General features: G+C 48.7%; 1 protein-coding gene across 4 annotated transcripts in view; it reads right to left on the bottom strand.

Annotated features, from left to right (window-relative positions):
- The window catches only part of DNMT3A (DNA methyltransferase 3 alpha), a 229,665-nt gene that overhangs the window by 22,392 nt on the left and 183,572 nt on the right, over positions 1–23,701 (bottom strand). For all 4 annotated transcript variants that reach the window (XM_067470891.1, XM_067470997.1, XM_067470943.1 and 1 more), the window contains 7 exons: positions 22,831–22,938; positions 15,566–15,722; positions 13,057–13,206; positions 10,336–10,380; positions 8,822–8,901; positions 5,804–5,916; positions 2,468–2,651 (listed from right to left, as the gene is read on the bottom strand). In XM_067470891.1, the coding sequence (XP_067326992.1) occupies positions 2,468–2,651; positions 5,804–5,916; positions 8,822–8,901; positions 10,336–10,380; positions 13,057–13,206; positions 15,566–15,722; positions 22,831–22,938 (837 nt within the window). The remainder of the gene's footprint in view (positions 1–2,467; positions 2,652–5,803; positions 5,917–8,821; positions 8,902–10,335; positions 10,381–13,056; positions 13,207–15,565; positions 15,723–22,830; positions 22,939–23,701) is intronic.

Genomic DNA, 23,701 nt, shown 5'->3' with positions numbered 1-23,701 from the left:
ACTTAGACCCAGGATTACATCATTCACAATCACCTGGACTAGGCCAGAACACATTCCCCAAATGATTCCCTATATACAGCTAATGCATGACTCAGCATTTCCAATAGAAGCCCATTAGCAGTGCATGACTCAGCTGTATATTACATTACAATACATTGTAAAACCTGACATAAACCTTTGGTGGGTCCTGGAGAAACAAGAGGAGCAGTCATGCGAGGAGGTCAGAGTGAAAAAGGCCTTTAGCCAAAGCATGTCAAAGGGGTGAAACATAAAGCCTTCGACGAACAACATCACAGCACAAGGAGAGAAATATACACTATACATGACTTCCTTATATACAATTCTATACAATTACACATAGCAATCTCTGATTGGTTCCCAACTCATTAACTTAACTCAGACCCAGGATTACATCATTCACAATCACCTGGACTAGGCCAGAACACATTCCCCAAATGATTCCCTATATACAGCTAATGCATGACTCAGCATTTCCAATAGAAGCCCCTTAGCAGTGCATGACTCAGCTATATATTACATTACAATACATTGTAAAACCTGACATAAACCTTTGGTGGGTCCTGGAGAAACAAGAGGAGCAGTCATGGGAGGAGGTCAGAGTGAAGAAGGCCTTTAGCCAAAGCATGTCAAAGGGGTGAAACAAGGGACTCCAGATGCAAACAGGGAAGAAGTCCAGTAAGTGCAGGTCTGGTGACAGGAAGTGACCGCTTGGCTGAGTGTGGAGGCACCAAGGAAACCAATAGAGAGGGAGGGAGAGACTGTCAGGATTATTTAGTTATGCATGTGTGTTTTTCAATGTGCTTCTATGTAATTTAAGGTGGATTAAGATGTATTACAAGATGGATTCTATTCTGTTCTATTGTGTATTAGAATATTGTGCTGAGGCTGTGAAACTGTAACCTTGACAGAAATGAGATAACGTGTTCTCTGGCTGGGAAGAAGAGGGAGGATCCGGTCTCAGCCAGAAGTCAGATAAGCAGATGTTCAGAGACTGTTGTTTTTGCCTAGGAGTTCCTGTCTGTAGCTTGCTGTGAATAGACGTGTTTAGATGTACTTAGTAAAAACTGTCAGGATAATTGCAAATTTTATATGTATGTTTTTCAATGTGTTAATAATGTAATTCAAGATGGTTTCAGTCATGTTCATTTTTGTTCATTCGTGTAGTAGATTATTATTGTTATAGGCCAGAGAGTCAAGACCTTGGCTAAAGTTAGATAAGACTTTTCGTGAGAAGAAAAGGGAGTTAAGCGGCTAGAAGACAGATAAGACAGGAGGGCAGGATTTTCTTTGTCTCTGTGTTTCATGCTATTGCTTTGTCAGTCGCCATTTTTCCTCTTCAAGATGTAGTCGTTTGTATAGAAGATGCTTTCAGTAAAGTTTATCGTTTTGAAACTCAAGAAGTCTGTAGTGTGATAATTGATCTGGAAACCTCAAGTACTCTGTGCATGACCCAGGGGCATCACTCTGACAAAAACTTAGTTTTCTATTGTAACTGAAAGCCTGCAGAGTCCTTATTTTGAACAAAGTGTCTGCGGATCTAACAATCCTTCCGCTGGGAAGCGTCAATACTCTGACAGGGACCACTTGAGGCCTCCTGGGCCATTCCAGTGGCCAGAATGTTGGTGGACAGGAAAAGAGATTGAAAGATGGGCTGAAAGCCAACCTTCAAAACTCTGGCATAGACATGGAGAACTGGGAAGTCCTGGCCCTTGATCGCTCCAGCTGGAGGTCAGCTGTGACCAGCAGTGCTGCAGAATTTGAAGAGGCACGAATGGAAGGCGAAAGACAGAAACGTGCCAAGAGGAAGGCGCGTCAAGCCAACCCTGACCGGGACGGCCTCCCATCCCTGACCGGGACGGCCTTCCATTCCTGACCGGGACTGCCTGCCATCCCTGGCCAGGACAGCCTTCCATCCCTGACCGGGACTGCCTGCCATCCCTGACCGGGACGGCCTTCCATCCTTGACCGGGACGGCCTTCCATCCCCGACCGGGACGGCCTTCCATCCCCGACCGGGACGGCCTTCCAACCCCGACCGGGACGGCCTTCCAACCCCGACCGGGACGGCCTTCCATCCCTGACCGGGACGGCCTTCCGTCCCTGACCGGGACGACCTTCCCTCCCTGATTGGGACGGCCTCCCATCCGTGACCGGGACGGCCTTCCATCCCTGACCGGGACGGCCTTCCACCTGGAAACCAATGCCCTCACTGCGGTATAAGATGCAGATCAAGAATAGGGCTCCACAGTCACCTACAGATCCAGTTTCGCGGCAGAGAGTTCCACTGCTGAACAGCTCTCATGGTCAGGAAGTTCTTCCTAATGTTCAGGTGGAACTGGAAGACTATCCTACTTGGACAATGAGGGATCGCCGAAGGAAGTAAGGCCAGACATCTAGGGGCCTGCCTGTGTTCACCCACCCACTAGCGCAGCCCCCACCAAACTCACAAACTCTTGGTCGTGGTTGTTGGCGAAAAACATCTGGAGGCGCGAGGGCCAGTCGTCGCGCCGCCGGAGCAGTCCGTAGATGCCCTTGTGGCCGCACATGTAGCAGTTCCAGGGGTCCTCCTTGATGGCGGCCTGAGCCGCACCAGGCCCCACCAGCAGGTCCACGCACTCCACGCAGAAGCACCTAGAATCATAGAATCATAGAATCAAAGAGTTGGAAGAGACCTCATGGGCCATCCAGTCCAACCCCATTCTGCCAAGAAGCAGGAATATTGCATTCAAAGCACCCCCGACAGATGGCCATCCAGCCTCTGTTTAAAAGCTTCCAAAGAAGCCATAAGAGCAAAACACGTCAGGGATGCACCTTTTCTAAGCAGGCTCAGCTACCTGTGATTAACCCACTACTGGGGAACTCACCCAGCAGATCAACCCAATTCCATGTAAGGTTTTTACTAGGTGACAAATTCCCCCATGTGGCCTTGACAACTTCCTGCATTAGACTCAGGCTGAAACTTGTCTTGTATCTATTTGCAGTGTTCTTAGCCTTGTTCATATGCATTTTGCATTGCACGTAACCCTGCGTTTAATTGATCTTAGCAGTTGATTAATCTGTTTGCAACACCGTCGACCTTGTTATTTGCTGCATAATATTTTAATAATTATTTTAAATGAATATTATATAATTTATATCTAATGTCTGCTATGTTAGATAGTTTCTAGGGACATGGTTGTTTGTTTTATGTTTCTTCTTTACGGATTGGATCTGGGATTGAATGTTTGCCATCTTTTGTTGTGAATCCGTCCTGAGTCCACTCGGGGAGAGAGGGTGGAAAATTATATTATTATTATTATTATTATTATTATTATTATTATTATTATTATTATTATTAATAATAACTAGTTGTACCCGCCAGGCGTTGCTGTGACCAACCTTCCCTCTTTCCTTCCTTCCTTCCTTCCTTCCTTCCTTCCTTCCTTCCTTCCTTCCTTCCTTCCTGTCTTTCCTTCTCTTCTTCCTTTCTTCTCTATCTCTTCCTTCTCTCTTTCCTTTCCTTCCCTCCCTCTTTCTCTACATCTTCCCCCTTCCTTTGATCCCTCTTTCCTTCCTTCCTTCTTTCCCTTTCCTTCTCTAACTGTCCTTCTTTCCCCCTTCTTTCCCTCCCTCTTCCTCTCCTTCCCGTCTTCTCTTCTTCCTTCCTTCTCTATCTCTTTTCTTCCTTCTCTTTCCTCCCCTCCCCTCCCTCTTTCTCTAAATCTTCCCCCTTCCTTTGATCCCGCTTTCCTTTTTTCTTTCCTTTTCCTTCTCTAACTTTCCTTCTTTCCCCCTTTTTCTTTCCTTCCCTCTTCCTCTCCTTTCTTCTCTATTTCTTTTCTTCCTTCTTCCTTTCCTTTCCTTCCCTCCCTCTTTCTCGACGTCTTCCCCTTCCTTTGATCCCTCTTTCCTTCATTCTTTCCCTTTTTCCTTTTCTTCTCTAACTTTCCCTCTTTCCCTCTTTTTCTTTCCTTCCCTCTTTCTCTCCTTTCTTCCTTCTCTACCTCTTTCCTTCCTTCCCGTAATTCCTTCTCTTCTTCCTTCCTTCTCCATCTCTTTTCTTCCTTCCTTCTCTCCTTTCCTTCCCTCCCTCTTTCTCTACATCTTCCCCCTTCCTTTGATCCCTCTTTCCTTCCTTCTTTCCCTTTTTCCTTTTCTTCTCTAACTTTCCTTCTTTCCCCCTTTTTCTTTCCTTCCCGTAATTCCTTCTCTTCTTCCTTCCTTCTCTATCTCTGTTCTTCCTTCTCTCTTTCCTTTCCTTCCCTCCCTCTTTCTCTACATCTTTCCCTTCCTTTGATCCCTCTTTCCTTCCTTCTTTTCCTTTTCCCTTTCCTTCTCTACCTTTCCTTCTTTCCCCCTTTTTCTTTCCTTCCCTCTTTCTCTAATTTCTTCCTTCTCTACCTCTTTCCTTCCTTCCCGTAATTCCTTCTCTTCTTCCTTCCTTCTCTATCTCTTTTCTTCCTTCTTTCTTTCCTTTCCTTCCCTCCCTCTTTCTCTAAGTCTCCCCCTTCCTTTGATCCCTCTTTCCTTCCTTCTTTTCCTTTTTCCTTTTCTTCCCTAACTTTCCTTCTTTCCCCCTTTTTCTTTCCTTCCCTCTTCCACTCCTTTCTTCCTTCTCTACCTCTTTTCTTCCTTCCTTCCTGTCTTTCCTTCTCTTCTTCCTTCCTTCTCTATCTCTTTTCTTCCTTCTCTCCTTTCCTTCCCTCCCTCTTTCTCTACATCTTCCCCCTTCCTTTGATCTCTGTTTCCTTCATTCTTTCCCTTTTTCCTTTTCTTCTCTATCTTTCCCTCTTTCCCCCTTTTTCTTTCCTTCCCTCTTCCTCTCCTTTCTTCCTTCTCTACCTCTTTCCTTCCTTCCTATCTTTCCTTCTCTTCTTCCTTCCTTCTCTATCTCTTTTCTTCCTTCTCCCTTTCCTTCCCTTCCCTCCCTCTTTCTCTACATCTTCCCCCTTCCTTTTTCCCTTTTCCCTTTCCTTCTCTAACTTTCCTTCTTTCCCCCTTTTTCTTTCCTTCCCTCTTTCTCTCCTTTCTTCCTTTTCTACCTCTTTCCTTCCTTCCCGTCTTTCCTTCTCTTCTTCCTTCCTTCTCTCTCTTTTCTTCCTTCTCTCTTTCCTTCCCTTCCCTCCCTCTTTCTCTACATCTTCAGCCCCTTCCTTTGATCCCTCTTTCCTTCCTTCTTTCCCTCTTCCCTTTCCTTATCTAACCTTCCTTCTTTTCCCCTTTTTCTTTCTTTCCCTCTTCTTTCTTCCTTCTCTACCTCTTTCCTTCCTTCTCTCTTTGCTTCTGTGCTTCCTTCTCCATTTCCTTCTTTCTTTTCCTCCCTCTTTCTTTTCTTTCTTTTCTCCCCTTCCCTCCCTCTTTCTTCCTTTTTTCCGTATTGTCATTTAGCTTTTGGGGGCTTTTTAAGTCCCTTCTGCTGTGTTTTTCATGAGTGAAGGACATAAATTGGGTTGTTCGGTGTCTTGTGTCCAAATTTGGTGTCAACTCCCCCAGTGGTTTTTGAGTTCTGCTAATCCCACAAACCAACATTACATTTTTATTTATATAGATAATTGTGCAGCTTTTACCACTGAGCAAATTGGGTCCTTAAACCATAATGCCTTTGTTCTGAGTATTTGTGTGTCACTGTTATTTCGCTGTAGTAAAAGCATTGAAGGTTTGCCTATCTGTGTATGTTGTAATCCGCTCTGAGTCCCTTCGGGGAGATTGAGTGGAATATAAATAAAGTGTATTATGTTATTATTCTCAGTGGAGGGAATTCCCTTTCTTAGCTCCACTGCCTTCCCTCACGACTCCTTGCTCACCGGCAGCAGTTGTTGTTCCCGCACATGAGGACTTCGCGGCCGCCACAGCAGATGGTGCAATAGGACTGGTAGCCGTCGTCATCGTACTGGTAGGCGCACTCCAAAAAGCAGTTCTGAGGAGCAGGTGGGGTGGAAGGAGAGACAAAAACATTTCTGGAGAGTGTTTCCAGGTAGAGAGGAGAACCTCCCTTCCTATCCACTATCCACCTGTGAAAAAGCGCATTACGTGGCATCAACAGGGAAGGCAGGGATCCCCGCTTTACAGACGTGCAACAAGGAGGCATCAGCTTCCCCAGCACCATGGCAAGTCTCACAGCAGTGACAGACTCCCCAGCTAACCACATGGAGGCGAGAGTAACCCATTCAGACAAGCATGTTCTCTGTAATTATTTATTATTTTATTTCGTGTACTTCTACCCCGCCCTTCTCAACCCCCGAAGGGGGACTCAGGGCGGCTTACAAAAGGCACAATTCGATGCCTACACAGTAATACAGATAACGTATAAAACAGCAATTAAAACAGTTACAACAGTCAAAACAATCGATATATAACATAATCATAAAACTAATCTCATGCTCAGCGTTCGCCATTCAGAGTCAATAACTTCATTCCACATTTTCCGTTCCTATCAATCGTCATTGTCCTTTATTTATCTGCCAGATTGTCCAAATGCCTGGTCCCAAATCCATGTTTTTAATTTCCTCCTAAAGGAAAGGAAGGATGTCGCTGATCTAATTTCCCCGGGGAGTGAATTCCACAGGTGAGGGGCCACCACCGAGAAGGCCCTGCTCCTCGTCCCCACCAATCTCACTTGTGATAGAGGCGGGGTCGAGAGCAGGGCCTCCCCAGAAGATCTTAGACTCCGAGGTGGGACGTAGAGGGAGATGCGTTCGGACAGGTACACTGGGCCGGAACCGTATAAGGTTTTGTAGGTCAAGACCAGCACTTTGAATTGTGCTCGGAATTGGATCGGCAGCCAGTGGAGCTGACATTACAGGGGGGGTGGTATGCTCCCTGTATGACGCTCCTGTAAGTACTCTGGCTGCCTCCCACTGGACTAGTTGGAGTTTCCGAACAGTCTTCAAAGGCAACCCCACGTAGAGTGCGTTGCAGTAATCTAATCGGGATGTAACAAGAGCGTGGACCACTGTGGCCAGATCCGTAAGTAAGAGTTCATGGGTGAAAGCAATTAAGGGTGGAGGTATGCAAGAGATAGGTGGCAGCTGGGTGTTTCTAGATATAAGGAGCGAGCCTTGGAACTTATTTTGGTGGTAGATGCTGCTGGTTTCCCCCCAGGTTTGTGGATTTTGGATGTGCTGACATGTCTCTTGAACCTTTGGAATCCTGGAACCTTGAATCTTTGGACTGGCGTTTTGACTACGGTATAGACTCTTGATCCCTGGACTTTGTTTACTGAACTCTCGTCATTTGACCACTGGACTGGACCTTTTGACTATGGAGTTATCTTGAACCTGCAAGTGTTTGCTGTTTTTGTTTTATATTCTGTGGCTGAGTGCAATCTTTATGCTTTATATTTTGGGCTATTAAAACAGCCAGAAAGTAAGTAAGTGCTGTTTTAATTAAACTGTTTGATACAAACTGGGTATTTGTTTGGCTCATCTCTACCTGAATAAGGCAGAGCCCTGGCATCGTGACAAAGGGCCAGGCTATGACAAACTGCCAGAAAGTAAATGCTGTTTTAATTAAACTGCTTGATACAAACTGAGTATTTGTTTGGCTCATCTCTACCTGAATAAGGCAGAGTCCTGGCATCGTGACAAAGGGCCGGGCTTTAGCACAGCGGATTAAACCACCAGCTGCAGAAAATCTTGCCGATTGAAAGGTCAACAGTTCAAGCCCAGGTTGGAGTGAGCTCCCAACCGTCAGTCCAGCTTCAGTTCGAAAAAAGTAATGTGAGTAGATAAACAGGTACTGCTTTGGTGGGAAGGTAATAGAAGGAGTCCATGCGGATACGCCAGGATCGTGTCTAAAGACAACAAAGCTCCTCGGCATGGAAGATGGAGCGACAGCACCACCTGTGGTTGGAGTCGAGCATAGCCTCCAGATGCCGAAGATGGAAAAGATGGGAAGTGTTTACCCTTGTTTATGTATTGTCTGTCTTTGTTAATTGTATAATGACATTGCCTATTTGCCATCTATGTGTTCTGTAATCCGCCCTGAGTCCCCCGGGGAGATAGGGCGGAATACAAATAAAGTATATTATATATTGTTGAAGGCTTTCATGGCCGGAATCGTTGGGTTGTTGTACGTTTTTTCGGAGAATATGGCCATGTTCTAGTAGCATTCTCTCCTGATGTTTCACCTGCATCTATGGCAGGCATCCTCAGAGATTGTGAGGTCTGTTGGAACTAGGAAAACAGGGTTTATATATCTGTTGAATGTCCAGGGTGGGAGAAAGAACTCTTGTCTGTTGGAGCTAGGTGTGAATGTTTCAGCTGACCACCTTGATTAGCATTTGATGGCCTGGCAGTTTTTTGGTGTGGCCTGTTAGTGCCTGGGGGAATCTTTTGTTGAGAGGTGATTAGCTGGCCCTGATTGTTTCCTCTCTGGAAACACTCTGTGTTCGAGTGTTGTTTTACTATAAGTTTTTAAAATACTGGTAGTCAGATTTTGTTCATTTTCATGGTTTTCTCCTTTCTGTTTAAATTATCCACATTTTTATGGATTTCAATGGCTTCTCTGTGAGATGGTGGTTGTTCGAGTGGTCCAACACTTCAAAAAACAAGCCCTGGAAACAGCAACAAAAAAGCCCACTATATGTTCAGATATGTGGATGACACTTCCACCATTTGGAGCCATGGAGAAGAAGAACTCAACAGGTTCCTGGACCAAAGCCGGTATGCTTTGGGACTCATTTCCTGGCCTTTTGAGCCACCGTAACTGAGTACCAACACCTCTGCCTTCCCTGCCCCACAAGCCAAGCCTCCTGCCCACTCCCACTTCTCACTCCCACGCCCTGGGGGCTTCCAACCCACCCACCCACTCCCCCCTCCTACCTTGCAGTTTTGGCACATTCCTCCAATGAAGAGGGGGTGTTCAAGGGTGACGTTGAGGCTTCCGCAGGAAATGCAGATATCTAGGAGAGAGGCAGGTGCAGGTGGCAAGTCAGAAGAGAAAGGAGACACACGGGCCAGTGCTCTCCCCTCCCTAGAATCATAGAATCATAGAATCCAAGAGTTGGAAGAGACCTCATGGGCCATCCAGTCCAACCCCATTCTGCCAAGAAGCAGGAATATTGCATTCAAATCACCCCTGACAGATGGCCATCCAGCCTCTGTTTCAAAGCTTCCAAAGAAGGAGCCTCCACCACACTCCGGGGCAGAGAGTTCCACTGCTGAACGGCTCTCACAGTCAGGAAGTTCTTCCTCGTGTTCAGATGGAATCTCCTCTCTTGTAGTTTGAAGCCATTGCTCCATTGCGTCCTAGTCTCCAAGGAAGCAGAAAAGAAGCTTGCTCCCTCCTCCTCCCTGTGGCTTCCTCTCACATATTTATACATGGCTATCATGTCTCCTCTCAGCCTTCTCTTCTTCAGGCTAAACATGCCCAGCTCCTTAAGCCGCTCCTCATAGGGCTTGTTCTCCAGACCTTTGATCATTTTAGTCACCCTCCTCTGGACACATTCCAGCTTGTCAATATCTCTCTTGAATTGTAGTGCCCAGAATTGGACACAATATTCCAGGTGTGGTCTAACCAAAGCGGAATAGAGGGGTAGCATTACTTCCTTAGATCTAGATACTATGCTCCTATTGATTCAGGCCAAAATCCCATTGGCTTTTTTTGCCGCCACATCACATTGTTGGCTCATGTTTAACTTGTTGTCCACGAGGACTCCAAGATCTTTTTCACACGTACTGCTCTTGAGCCAGGCCTCATCGTCTCCCATTCTGTCTCTTTGCATTTCGTTTTTCCTGCCAAAGTGGAGTATCTTGCATTTGTCACTGTTGAACTTCATTTTGTTAGTTTTGGCCCATCATCTCTCTCATCTGTCAAGATCGTTCTGAATCCTGCTCCTGTCCTCTGGAGTCTTGGCTCTCCCTCCCAATTTGGTGTCGTCTGCAAACTTGATGATCCTGCCTTCTCGCCCTTCATCTAAGTCATGAATGAAGATCCTGAACAGGACCGGGCCCAGGACGGAACCCTGCGGCACTCCACTCGATTGGCAATGCCAGAAAGCTACCCTGGCCGCTTTTGGTTGGAGATAGTGACTGGGAGGTGGCACAAGAGACAATGCTCGTAGGTTGGCAATGTGTGAGCAATGGGGCAGTTACAGAATGCCCAACTCCAGGTGGAGAGGGATGCATGCCCTGTCCCCTGCGTGGAAAGCTCCCTCATGCTCCACCACTCCACCACATCCAGTGGCTGATGGTTCCACTCACTCACTGCTCATCAACAGGTGCCTTGTGTTTTTGAGAAGCAAGCACCTCGGGCAAATGACTGTACTTCAATAGGCATTATTTCTATAGGGGGCAATGGCGAGGTAAGAACCACAGCATCCCTTGTCCACACTCACCTTCAATGTTCCTGCACTTCTGCCGAACCTCATACACAAGGCGCTCTGGAAAGGAAGAGGACACGTCAGAAGCACATTATGTGGTGGAGCGCTTTGAAGACACACAAACACCATTGAATGAGTCAACATCCTGCTCCCCCCACTGTGAATGATCCCTCCTGTAAAGCCTGGCAGGCTCCTCTGCATCGGAGGACCCAAAAACCATGAGAGCAACCAAGGGAGGGAAAGGAAATGGTCTCATTTCGCTTTGGACTTCAACTCCATGCTCTAGGGCAGGCATGGGCCAACTTCGGCCTTCCTCCAGGTGTTTTGGACTTCAACTGCCACAATTCCTAACAGCCTACCGAAGTTGACCATGCCTACCCCTAATTGATTGTTTTTAAATTGTATTTTATGTCTTTGATATTGACTCCGAGTCGCCTCTGGGCCGAGAGAGGCGGTATATAAATGTAGTAAATAACTAAATCTGTCCTCACGATGCACTTTATCTCGTCCTTTAGTGAAGGTCAACCCCACTGTTCGTCCCTTCTGAGTTCTCCCCCCAGACACATACTACTCTATTTACTTATCTCACCCAGGGTTTTACCAATTTTATCTTATGCATTTGGCCCGCCTGCTTTGTTTTTATTCCTCCGCTATGATATTTTGTGTTTGTTTATTGCATACTTTATTACTTTATGTATTTTATTTGATGTTATTGCTGCTTGTTTGTATTTTATTTTATTTTGCTCTATTGTAATTTTGGGCTTGGCCTCGTGTCTCTTTCGGGGAGATGGTAGCAGGGTATAAATAAAGTTTATTATTATTTATTACTAGCCGTCCCCTGCCAGGTGTTGCTGTGGCCCAGTCTGGTGATCTGGAAAATAAAGTAACGAGAAAGTGTTGGTTTCTAATCTATGTAATGTCTTGATGTTTGTGGGTAAACAGTACTTCTTGTTGTTTCTTTGTTAATGTTGATGTAGAGATTGTCTGGTTGGCCTACTCTGGAACATAAAATCTATGACATTATATCTGTCATATACATGTGTGTGGGAATCACATCTATCTATATCTATGGCTGGATGGCTCTTTGTCTGGAGGGCTTTGATTACGTTTTCTTGCCCTGGTGAAGGGAGTTGGACTAGATGGCCTTAAGGCAGCATTTCTCAACCGGGGTGGGGGGGGGCATGAGGTGGTGTCAGAAGGATCGCCAAAGATCACTAGAAAACACAATATTCTATTGTTGGTAGGGTTCAGAATGCTCTGATTGTTGGTGAACTATAAATCCCAGCAACGATAACTTCCAAATGTCAAGGTCTATTTCCCCCAAACTCCATCGGTGTTCACATTTGGGCATATTTGTGCCAAATTTTGTCCAGATCCATCATTGTTTGGGTTCACAGTGCTCTCTGGACGTAGGTGAACTACAACTCCCAATCTCAAGATCAATGCCCACTAAACCCTTCCAGAATTTCCTGTTGGCTGTGGGAGTCCTATGTGCCAAGTTTGGTTCGACTCCATCGTTGGTTGGGTTCAGAATACTCTTTGATTGTAGGTGAACTGTAAATCCCAGCAACTACAACTCCAAAATGGCAAAATCAATTTTTTTTTAGTTAAGGACATACATTGGGTTGTTAGGTGTCTTGTGTCCAAATGTGGTGTCAATTCGTAGAGTGGTTTTTAAGTTCTGTTAATCCCACAAATGACTAGCTGTACCCACCATATGTTGCTGTGACCAACCTTCCCTCCTTCTTTCTCTCCCCTTTCTTTCTCTCCTCCCTCCCTCTTTCCTTCTCTCTTTTCCTTTCCCTCTTTCACTCCCTCCTTCTCTACCTTTCTTTCTTTCCTTCTCTTTCCCTCTTTCTCCCCCTCTTTCCTTCCTACTCTACCTTTCTTTCTTTTCTTCTTTATCTCCTTCCCTTCTTCTTTCTCTACCCTTCTTTCTTTCCTTCCTTCTCTCCTTCCTTCTCTACCCTTCTTTCTTTCCTTCTTTATCTCCTTCCCTCCTTCTTTCTCTCCCTCTTTCCTTCCTTCTCTACCCTTCTTTCTTTCCTTTTTTATCTCCTTCCCTCCTTACTTCTCTACCCTTCTTTATATCTCCTTCCCTCCTTCTTTCTCTCCCTCTTTCCTTCCTTCTCTACCCTTCTTTCTTTCCTTCTTTATCTCTTTCCCTCCTTCTTTCTCTCCCTCTTTCCTTCCTTCTCTACCCTTCTTTCTTTCCTTTTTTATCTCCTTCCCTCCTTACTTCTCTACCCTTCTTTATATCTCCTTCCCTCCTTCTTTCTCTCCCTCCTTCCTTCCTTCTCTACCCTTCTTTCTTCCTTCTTTCTCTATCCTTCTTTCTTTCCTTCCTTCTCGCCTTCCCTCCTTCCTTCTCTACCCTTCTTCATCTCCTTCCCTCCTTCTTTCTCTACCCTTTTTTCTTTCCTCCTCTCCTTCCCTCTTTCTCTCCCTCCTTCTCTCCTTCCTTCCTTCTCTACCCTTGTTTTTTTCCTTCCTTCTCTCCTTCCCTACTTCGTCCAGTGGTTTTTGAGTTCTGTTAATCCCACAAACGAACATTACATTTTTATTTATATAGATTATTATTAGTCATTCTATAGCGTAGATCAGGCATGGGCCAACTTCAGCCCTCCTCCGGGTGTTTTGGACTTCCACAACTCCTAACAGCCTAGAGCATGGCCCTATCTTCAGACCGAAGGCCCACCCGTCCCTCTGAGACCACCTTTGTCCCCTCTGGCTTACCTCTGGTGCGCTCGTCTATGATCTCCTTGACCTTGGGCTTCTCGGCTGTGCTTTTCCTGGGCTTTTTGGCTGGCGGGGGAGGCGCGTAGGCGGCGGCTTCGGGCTCCACCCACATCTCGGTGTAAACTTCTTTGTAGGGGTTGCGCTCCTCTGGGAGACGGCAGAAGGAGAGATTAGAGAGGAGGTGAGTGTCAACACGGAGCAAGAAGCGTACCCTCAGGAATCAAGCATGCCCTGGGTCAGTGTTTCTCCACCTGGGGATCGGGACCCCTACGGGGGGTTGCAAGGGGGTGTCAGAGGGGTTGCCGAAGACCATCTGAATATACAAATGGACGGTGAAGCAACAGCTCCCCTGGTGGCCAGAAAATTGGAATGTTAAATAGCCTCTGACCATCTATATGTGTTGCGTGTCTATGGCATTGGATGTTTGCCATGAATTTACGAGGCCATAAAAATCTCCAGCAAGCATGCAAAGAATGAGGAAGTACTTCATCCGTGTCACAAATGGACGGTGAAGCAACAGCTCCCCTGGTGGCCAGAAAATTGGAATGTTAAATAGCCTCTGACTGTCTGTCTATATGTGTTGCGTGTCTATGGCATTGAATGTTTGCCATGAATTTACGAGGTGATAAAAATCACCAGCAAGCATGCAAAGAATGAGGAAGTACTTCCTCAGTGTCGCAGATGGACGGTGAAGCGACAGATCCCCTGGTGGCCACAAAATTGGAATATTAAATAGCCTCTGACTGTCTATATGCGCTGTGTGTCTATGGCATTGAATGTTTGCCATGTATTTACGAGGTCATAAAAATCTCCAGCAAGCATGCAAAGAATGAGGAAGTACTTCCTCAGTGTCGCAGATGGACGGTGAAGCGACAGCTCCCCTGGTGGCCACAAAATTGGAATATTAAATAGCCTCTCACTGTCTATATGCGCTGTGTGTCTATGGCATTGAATGTTTGCCATGTATTTACGAGGTCATAAAAATCTCCAGCAAGCATGCAAAGAATGAGAAAGTACTTCCTCAGTGTCACAAATGGACGGTGAAGCAACAGCTCCCCTGGTGGCCAGAAAATTGGAATGTTAAATAGCCTCTGACTGTCTGTCTATATGTGTTGTGTGTCTATGGCATTGAATGTTTGCCATGTATTTACGAGGTCATAAAAATCTCCAGCAAGCATGCCAAGAATGAGGAAGTACTTCCTCAGTGTCACAAATGGACGGTGAAGCAACAGCTCCCCTGGTGGCCAGAAAATTGGAATGTTAAATAGCCTCTGACTGTCTGTCTATATGTGTTGTGTGTCTATGGCATTGAATGTTTGCCATGTATTTACGAGGTCATAAAAATCTCCAGCAAGCATGCAAAGAATGAGAAAGTACTTCCTCAGTGTCACAAATGGACGGTGAAGCAACAGCTCCCCTGGTGGCCAGAAAATTGGAATGTTAAATAGCCTCTGACTGTCTGTCTATATGTGTTGTGTGTCTATGGCATTGAATGTTTGCCATGTATTTACGAGGTCATAAAAATCTCCAGCAAGCATGCAAAGAATGAGGAAGTACTTCCTCAGTGTCGCAAATGGGCGGTGAAGCAACAGCTCCCCTGGTGGCCAGAAAATTGGAATGTTAAATAGCCTCTGACCATCTATATGTGTTGCGTGTCTATGGCATTGAATGTTTGCCATGTATTTACGAGGTCATAAAAATCTCCAGCAAGCATGCAAAGAATGAGGAAGTGTACTTCATCAGTGTCACAAATGGACGGTGAAGCAACAGCTCCCCTGGTGGCCACAAAATTGGAATATAAATAGCTTCTGAGTGTCTGTCTATATGTGTTGTGTGTCTATGGCATTGAATGTTTGCCATGTATTTACGAGGTCATAAAAATCTCCAGCAAGCATGCCAAGAATGAGGAAGTACTTCATCAGTGTCGCAGATGGACGGTGAAGCAACAGCTCCCCTGGTGGCCACAAAATTGGAATATTAAATAGCCTCTGACTGTCTATATGCGCTGTGTGTCTATGGCATTGAATGTTTGCCATGTATTTACGAGGTCATAAAAATCTCCAGCAAGCATGCAAAGAATGAGGAAGTACTTCATCCGTGTCACAAATGGACGGTGAAGCCACAGCTCCCCTGGTGGCCAGAATACCCTCATCAAAAAGCTGGAATGTTAAATAGCCTCTGTGTGTCTGTCTATATATGTTGTGTGTCTATGGCATTGAATGTTTGCCATGTATGTGTACATTGCGGGGTGAGAAGGGTGGAATATAAATACTGTAAATAAATAAATAAATGTATTGTGTGTGCATTCTGAGAACCAAGGGTCCCTTCCCCAGAGTCTTCAAGGGGAAGACTCAAGAGGTTGGTGGGGCATAAAGACTCCCTGGTGCCTGTCCCCCTCCCACCCAACCCAAGGGAAGGTCCCAACAAGACCTGGGCAAGGGGTCACCACAATGTTCTAGCCCACCTCTAGCCCAACCTCTCTCTTTGGCCAGCCCTCGTGCCCTACCTTCTGGTGGCTCCAGGCCCTTTGGGCCGGATGGCTGGAAGCCCCCCAGGGCCCACTCAATCATCTGCTTGTTCTGGATCTCCACCGCTTTGGAGGTGTCGGTCTCATCGTTCTCAGGGCAGGAGGGGAAGATCTTGCCTGATCTGCTGCTGGCCACCTGAAGAAAGAGAAAGAGAGAGGAAACAGGGAAGGAGATGTGTGTGGGTTGCGGAAAGTCAAGAAGAGCACCTTCCCCCTTGACTCCAACTCCAGTTCTGGACCTTCTTCCCTTCTCCTTGGCCACCAAAGATTGGGAGATGGGCATTGGAGAGTGGTTGGCATTCCTACCAGTCTAAAAGGAAGCCTGGAGTCGAGAGGGATTTTTGCGTGGAAATGGGGCGGAAGATGCGTGTGGGTTGTGAAAAGTCAGGAAGGGCGTATTCCCTGTCATCTCCAACTCCAGTTCTGGACCTTCTTCCCTTCTCCTTGGCCACCAAAGATTGGGAGATGGGCATTGGCGGGTGGCTGGTATTCCTACCAGTCTAAAAGGAAGCCTGGAGTCGAGGGGGATTTTTGCAAGGAAATGGGGCAGGAGATGCATGTGGGTTGCGGAAAGTCAGGAAGGGCACCTTCCCCCTTGTCTCCAACTCCAGTTCTGGACCTTCTTCCCTTCTTGGCCACCAAAGATTGGGAGATGGGCATTGGAGGGTGGCCGGCATTCCTACCAGTCTAAAAGGAAGCCTGGAGACGAGGGGGATTTTTGCGAGGAAATGGGGCAGGAGATGCGTGTGGGTTGCGGAAAGTCAGGAAGGGCACCTTCCCCGTCATCTCCAACTCCAGTTCTGGACCTTCATCCCTTCTCCTTGGCCACCAAAGATTGGGAGATGGGCACTGGAGGGTGGCCGGCATTCCTACCAGTCTAAAAGGAAGACTGGAGTCGAGGGGGATTTTTGCGAGGAAATGGGGCGGGAGATGCGTGTGGGTTGCGGAAAGTCAGGAAGGGCACCTTCCCCCTTGGCTCCAACTCCAGTTCTGGACCTTCTTCCCTTCTCCTTGGCCACCAAAGATTGGGAGATGGGCATTGGAGGGTGGCCAGCATTCCTACCAGTCTAAAAGGAAGCCTGGAGACGAGGGGGATTTTTGCAAGGAAATGGGGCGGGAGATGCGTGTGGGTTGCGGAAAGTCAGGAAGGGCACCTTCCCCGTCATCTCCAACTCCAGTTCTGGATCTTCTTCCCTTCTCCTTGGCCACCAAAGATTGGGAGATGCTCATTGGAGGGTGGCTGGCATTCCTACCAGTCTAAAAGGAAGCTTGGAGTCGAGGGGGATTTTTGCAAGGAAATGGGGCGGGAGATGCGTGTGGGTTGCAGAAAGTCAGGAAGGGCATATTTCCTGTCATCTCCAACTCCAGTTCTGGATCTTCTTCCCATCTCCTTGGCCACCAAAGATTGGGAGATGGGCATTGGAGGGTGGCCGGCATTCCTACCAGTCTACAAGGAAGCCTGGAGTCGAGGGGGATTTTTGCGAGGAAATGGGGCAGGAGATGCGTGTGGGTTGCGGAAAGTCAGGAAGGGCACCTTCCCCCTTGTCTCCAACTTCTGGACCTTCTTCCCATCTCCTTGGCCACCAAAGACTGGGAGATGGGCATTGGAGGGTGGCCGGCATTCCTACCAGTCTAAAAGGAAACCTGGAGTCGAGGGGGATTTTTGTGAGGAAATGGGGCAGGAGATGCGTGTGGATTGCGGAAAGTCAGGAAGGGCACCTTCCCCCTTGTCTCCAACTCCAGTTCTGGATCTTCTTCCCTTCTCCTTGGCCACCAAAGATTGGGAGATGGGCATTGGAGGGTGGCCGGCATTCCTACCAGTCTAAAAGAAAGCCTGGAGTCAAGGGGGATTTTTGCGAGGAAATGTGGGGGGAGAGATGCGTGTGGGTTGCGGAAAGTCAGGAAGGGCACCTTCCCCGTCATCTCCAACTCCAGTTCTGGACCTTCTTCCCTTCTCCTTGGCCACCAAAGATTGGGAGATGGGCATTGGAGGGTGGCCGGCATTCCTACCAGTCTAAAAGGAAGCCTGGAGTCAAGGGGGATTTTTGAGAGGAAATGGGGCGGGAGATGCGTGTGGGTTGCGGAAAGTCAGGAAGGGCACCTTCCCCGTCGTCTCCAACTCCAGTTCTGGACCTTCTTCCCATCTCCTTGGCCACCAAAGATTGGGAGATGGGCATTGGAGGGTGGTCGGCATTCCTACCCGTCTAAAAGGAAGCCTGGAGTCAAGGGGGATTTTTGCGAGGAAATGGGGGGGGGGGGGAGAGATGCGTGTGGGTTGTGGAAAGTCAGGAAGGGCACCTTCCCCCTTATCTCCAACTCCAGTTCTGGACCTTCTTCCCTTCTCCTTGGCCACCAAAGATTGGGAGATGGGCATTGGAGGCTGCCCTGCATTCCTACCAGTCTAAAAGGAAGCCTGGGATCGAGGGGGATTTTTGCAAGGAAATGGGGCTGGAGATGCGTGTAGGTTGCGGAAAGTCAGGAAGGGCGTATTCCCTGTCGTCTCCAACTTCTGGATCTTCTTCCCTTCTCCTTGGCCACCAAAGATTGGGAGATGGGCATTGGAGGGTGGCCGGCATTCCTACCAGTCTAAAAGGAAACCTGGAGTCGAGGGGGATTTTTGTGAGGAAATGGGGCGGGAGATGCGTGTGGATTGCGGAAAGTCAGGAAGGGCACCTTCCCCCTTGTCTCCAACTCCAGTTCTGGATCTTCTTCCCTTCTCCTTGGCCACCAAAGATTGGGAGATGGGCATTGGAGGGTGGCCGGCATTCCTACCAGTCTAAAAGGAAACCTGGAGTCGAGGGGGATTTTTGTGAGGAAATGGGGCGGGAGATGCGTGTGGATTACGGAAAGTCAGGAAGGGCACCTTCCCCCTTGTCTCCAACTCCAGTTCTGGATCTTCTTCCCTTCTCCTTGGCCACCAAAGATTGGGAGATGGGCATTGGAGGGTGGCCGGCATTCCTACCAGTCTAAAAGAAAGCCTGGAGTCAAGGGGGATTTTTGCGAGGAAATGTGGGGGGAGAGATGCGTGTGGGTTGCGGAAAGTCAGGAAGGGCACCTTCCCCGTCATCTCCAACTCCAGTTCTGGACCTTCTTCCCTTCTCCTTGGCCACCAAAGATTGGGGATGGGCATTGGAGGGTGGCCGGCATTCCTACCAGTCTAAAAGGAAGCCTGGAGTCAAGGGGGATTTTTGAGAGGAAATGGGGCGGGAGATGCGTGTGGGTTGCGGAAAGTCAGGAAGGGCACCTTCCCCGTCGTCTCCAACTCCAGTTCTGGACCTTCTTCCCATCTCCTTGGCCACCAAAGATTGGGAGATGGGCATTGGAGGGTGGTCGGCATTCCTACCCGTCTAAAAGGAAGCCTGGAGTCAAGGGGGATTTTTGCGAGGAAATGGGGGGGGGGGGGGGAGAGATGCGTGTGGGTTGTGGAAAGTCAGGAAGGGCACCTTCCCCCTTATCTCCAACTCCAGTTCTGGACCTTCTTCCCTTCTCCTTGGCCACCAAAGATTGGGAGATGGGCATTGGAGGCTGCCCTGCATTCCTACCAGTCTAAAAGGAAGCCTGGGATCGAGGGGGATTTTTGCAAGGAAATGGGGCTGGAGATGCGTGTAGGTTGCGGAAAGTCAGGAAGGGCGTATTCCCTGTCGTCTCCAACTTCTGGATCTTCTTCCCTTCTCCTTGGCCACCAAAGATTGGGAGATGGGCATTGGAGGGTGGCCGGCATTCCTACCAGTCTAAAAGGAAACCTGGAGTCGAGGGGGATTTTTGTGAGGAAATGGGGCGGGAGATGCGTGTGGATTGCGGAAAGTCAGGAAGGGCACCTTCCCCCTTGTCTCCAACTCCAGTTCTGGATCTTCTTCCCTTCTCCTTGGCCACCAAAGATTGGGAGATGGGCATTGGAGGGTGGCCGGCATTCCTACCAGTCTAAAAGGAAACCTGGAGTCGAGGGGGATTTTTGTGAGGAAATGGGGCGGGAGATGCGTGTGGATTACGGAAAGTCAGGAAGGGCACCTTCCCCCTTGTCTCCAACTCCAGTTCTGGATCTTCTTCCCTTCTCCTTGGCCACCAAAGATTGGGAGATGGGCATTGGAGGGTGGTCGGCATTCCTACCCGTCTAAAAGGAAGCCTGGAGTCAAGGGGGATTTTTGCGAGGAAATGGGGGGGGGGGGGGGGAGAGATGCGTGTGGGTTGTGGAAAGTCAGGAAGGGCACCTTCCCCCTTATCTCCAACTCCAGTTCTGGACCTTCTTCCCTTCTCCTTGGCCACCAAAGATTGGGAGATGGGCATTGGAGGCTGCCCTGCATTCCTACCAGTCTAAAAGGAAGCCTGGGATCGAGGGGGATTTTTGCAAGGAAATGGGGCTGGAGATGCGTGTAGGTTGCGGAAAGTCAGGAAGGGCGTATTCCCTGTCGTCTCCAACTTCTGGATCTTCTTCCCTTCTCCTTGGCCACCAAAGATTGGGAGATGGGCATTGGAGGGTGGCCGGCATTCCTACCAGTCTAAAAGGAAACCTGGAGTCGAGGGGGATTTTTGTGAGGAAATGGGGCGGGAGATGCGTGTGGATTGCGGAAAGTCAGGAAGGGCACCTTCCCCCTTGTCTCCAACTCCAGTTCTGGATCTTCTTCCCTTCTCCTTGGCCACCAAAGATTGGGAGATGGGCATTGGAGGGTGGCCGGCGTTCCTACCAGTCTAAAAGGAAACCTGGAGTCGAGGGGGATTTTTGTGAGGAAATGGGGCGGGAGATGCGTGTGGATTACGGAAAGTCAGGAAGGGCACCTTCCCCCTTGTCTCCAACTCCAGTTCTGGATCTTCTTCCCTTCTCCTTGGCTACCAAAGATTGGGAGATGGGCATTGGAGGGTGACCGGCATTCCTACCAGTCTAAAAGAAAGCCTGGAGTCAAGGGGGATTTTTGCGAGGAAATGGGGGGGGGGGGAGATGCGTGTGGGTTGCGGAAAGTCAGGAAGGGCACCTTCCCCGTCATCTCCAACTCCAGTTCTGGACCTTCTTCCCTTCTCCTTGGCCACCAAAGATTGGGAGATGGGCATTGGAGGGTGGCCGGCATTCCTACCAGTCTAAAAGGAAACCTGGAGTCGAGGGGGATTTTTGTGAGGAAATGGGGTGGGAGATGCGTGTGGGTTGCGGAAAGTCAGGAAGGGCACCTTCCCCGTCATCTCCAACTCCAGTTCTGGACCTTCTTCCCTTCTCCTTGGCCACCAAAGATTGGGAGATGGGCATTGGAGGGTGGCCGGCATTCCTACCAGACTAAAAGCAAGCCTGGAGTCGAGGGGGATTTTTGCGAGGAAATGGGGCGGGAGATGCGTGTGGGTTGCGGAAAGTCAGGAAGGGCGTATTCCCTGTCATCTCCAACTCCAGTTCTGGACCTTCTTCCCTTCTCCTTGGCCACCAAAGATTGGGAGATGGGCATTGGAGGGTGGCCGGCATTCCTACCAGTCTAAAAGGAAGCCTGGAGTCGAGGGGGATTTTTGAGAGGAAATGGGGCTGGAGATGCGTGTGGGTTGCGGAAAGTCAGGAAGGGCACCTTCCGTCATCTCCAACTCCAGTTCTGGATCTTCTTCCCTTCTCCTTAGCCACCAAAGATTGGGAGATGGGCATTGGAGGGTGGCCAGCATTCCTACCAGTCTACAAGGAAGACTGGAGTCGAGGGGGATTTTTGCAAGGAAATGGGGCGGGAGATGCGTGTGGGTTGCGGAAAGTCAGGAAGGGCACCTTCCCCCTTGTCTCCAACTCCAGTTCTGGACCTTCTTCCCTTCTCCTTGGCCACCAAAGATTGGGAGATGGGCATTGGAGGGTGGCCGGCATTCCTACCAGTCTAAAAGGAAGCCTGGAGTCGAGGGGGATTTTTGCAAGGAAATGGGGTGGGAGTTGCGTGTGGGTTGTGGAAAGTCAGGAAGGGCGTATTCCCTGTCATCTCCAACTCCAGTTCTGGATCTTCTTCCCTTCGCCTTGGCCACCAAAGATTGGGAGATGGGCATTGGAGGGTGGCCAGCATTCCTACCAGTCTAAAAGGAAACCTGGGGTCGAGGGGGATTTTTGCGAGGAAATGGGATGGGAGATGCGTGTGGGTTGCGGAAAGTCAGGAAGGGCACCTTCCCCGTCATCTCCAACTCCAGTTCTGGATCTTCTTCCCTTCTCCTTGGCCACCAAAGATTGGGAGATGCGCATTGGAGGGTGGCCGGCATTCCTACCAGACTAAAAGCAAGCCTGGAGTCGAGGGGGATTTTTGCGAGGAAATGGGGCGGGAGATGCGTGTGGGTTGCGGAAAGTCAGGAAGGGCGTATTCCCTGTCATCTCCAACTCCAGTTCTGGACCTTCTTCCCTTCTCCTTGGCCACCAAAGATTGGGAGATGGGCATTGGAGGGTGGCCGGCATTCCTACCAGTCTAAAAGGAAGCCTGGAGTCGAGGGGGATTTTTGAGAGGAAATGGGGCTGGAGATGCGTGTGGGTTGCGGAAAGTCAGGAAGGGCACCTTCCGTTATCTCCAACTCCAGTTCTGGATCTTCTTCCCTTCTCCTTAGCCACCAAAGATTGGGAGATGGGCATTGGAGGGTGGCCGGCATTCCTACCAGTCTACAAGGAAGACTGGAGTCGAGGGGGATTTTTGCAAGGAAATGGGGCGGGAGATGCGTGTGGGTTGCGGAAAGTCAGGAAGGGCACCTTCCCCCTTGTCTCCAACTCCAGTTCTGGACCTTCTTCCCTTCTCCTTGGCCACCAAAGATTGAGAGATGGGCATTGGAGGGTGGCCGGCATTCCTACCAGTCTAAAAGGAAGCCTGGAGTCGAGGGGGATTTTTGCAAGGAAATGGGGTGGGAGATGCGTGTGGGTTGTGGAAAGTCAGGAAGGGCACCTTCCCCCTTGTCTCCAACTCCAGTTCTGGACCTTCTTCCCTTCTCCTTGGCCACCAAAGATTGGGAGATGGGCATTGGAGGGTGGCCAGCATTCCTTCCAGTCTAAAAGGAAGCCTGGGGTCGAGGGGGATTTTTGCATTTCCTTTCAGCATGTTCACTGACACAAGCAACCCTAACCACTTGCTCTCAAAGCCTTCCTCTGTGTTGCTGGCAAACTAAATCCAGGCTGAGTAGGCGAAGAAAGCGAGAAGGTGAGCACTCTCTGAGCACATGGGGCGCAGGTGTGTGGGGTAGCCTGCTTTCCTTCCAGATCACCCCTTCTGCCTTTTTGCTCATAGAGCAGCCAGCCAGTGTGAGCCCCACAGGCCCCATTCCCTTACCTGGAGCACCTCGTAGATGGCCTTCCGGTACATGGGCTGCTTGTTGTATGTGGCCTGGTGGAAGGCATTGGCGAAGGAGCTGAGCGGGAGCAGCTTCTCCACACAGACCTGCCAGGAAAGAAGAGAAAAGAGCGTCAGAGACACAGAGTCCTCCACTCTGCAAAATCCCCATATCCCCAAGGGACTCCTTGCTGGGCTTTCACATGGAGATGCAAAACTATGTACAACAACAAACCCTATCGGAACGAAGTGTCAGGCTGGAGGACATATGTGAAGGAGTCGTTAAACTGCTGCCACCAATTGTAACGATGACCGTTTTAATGCCACCGAATGCCACCAATTGTGAAGGTGCGCGTGGTAAAGCACCCACTGCCACCTGATCTATGAGGGAAGCCGGGCAACGATCAATATCAACCTAGGAGCTATTTTATAAAGGGACTGTTAATTACAGAAGGCTTTATTCACTTGATAGCGTAGCGTTTACTTTCTTGGCTTGACTTTACTATTGCAGGCTGTTCAACTTAGGAGGAACTGTATCAGGCAAGGCTTGAGGAAATCAGTAACAAGTTTATTTTAACAGGAGTATAACAATGTATAACTGTTCTTCAAAAGAGGCACAAATCTTGATGGTTACATTGGAAAGGTTTCATGAGTAAACTCAGGCAAACACTTCAAAAGGTTTCACAGCTGGCACAACAGGCTTAAACCCAGCCAAACCTTGATTCTTAATTCAGAATCAACAACCCCCTGTACCGGGTCCTTCTCTGCAACCACTTTGGTCACCAATTGACTCCCTGAATCTCCACCAAGAGATTCAGTCTTTCCCTATAGCACCCTGGCTACAGACACATTCCCTGAATCTCCACCAAGA

Source organism: Anolis sagrei, chromosome 1 (assembly GCF_037176765.1).
Source record: "Anolis sagrei isolate rAnoSag1 chromosome 1, rAnoSag1.mat, whole genome shotgun sequence".
Classification (NCBI taxonomy): domain Eukaryota; kingdom Metazoa; phylum Chordata; class Lepidosauria; order Squamata; family Dactyloidae; genus Anolis; species Anolis sagrei.
The sequence above is the reverse complement of the archived record's forward strand: the minus strand, read 5'-3'. Positions and strand labels throughout refer to the sequence as shown.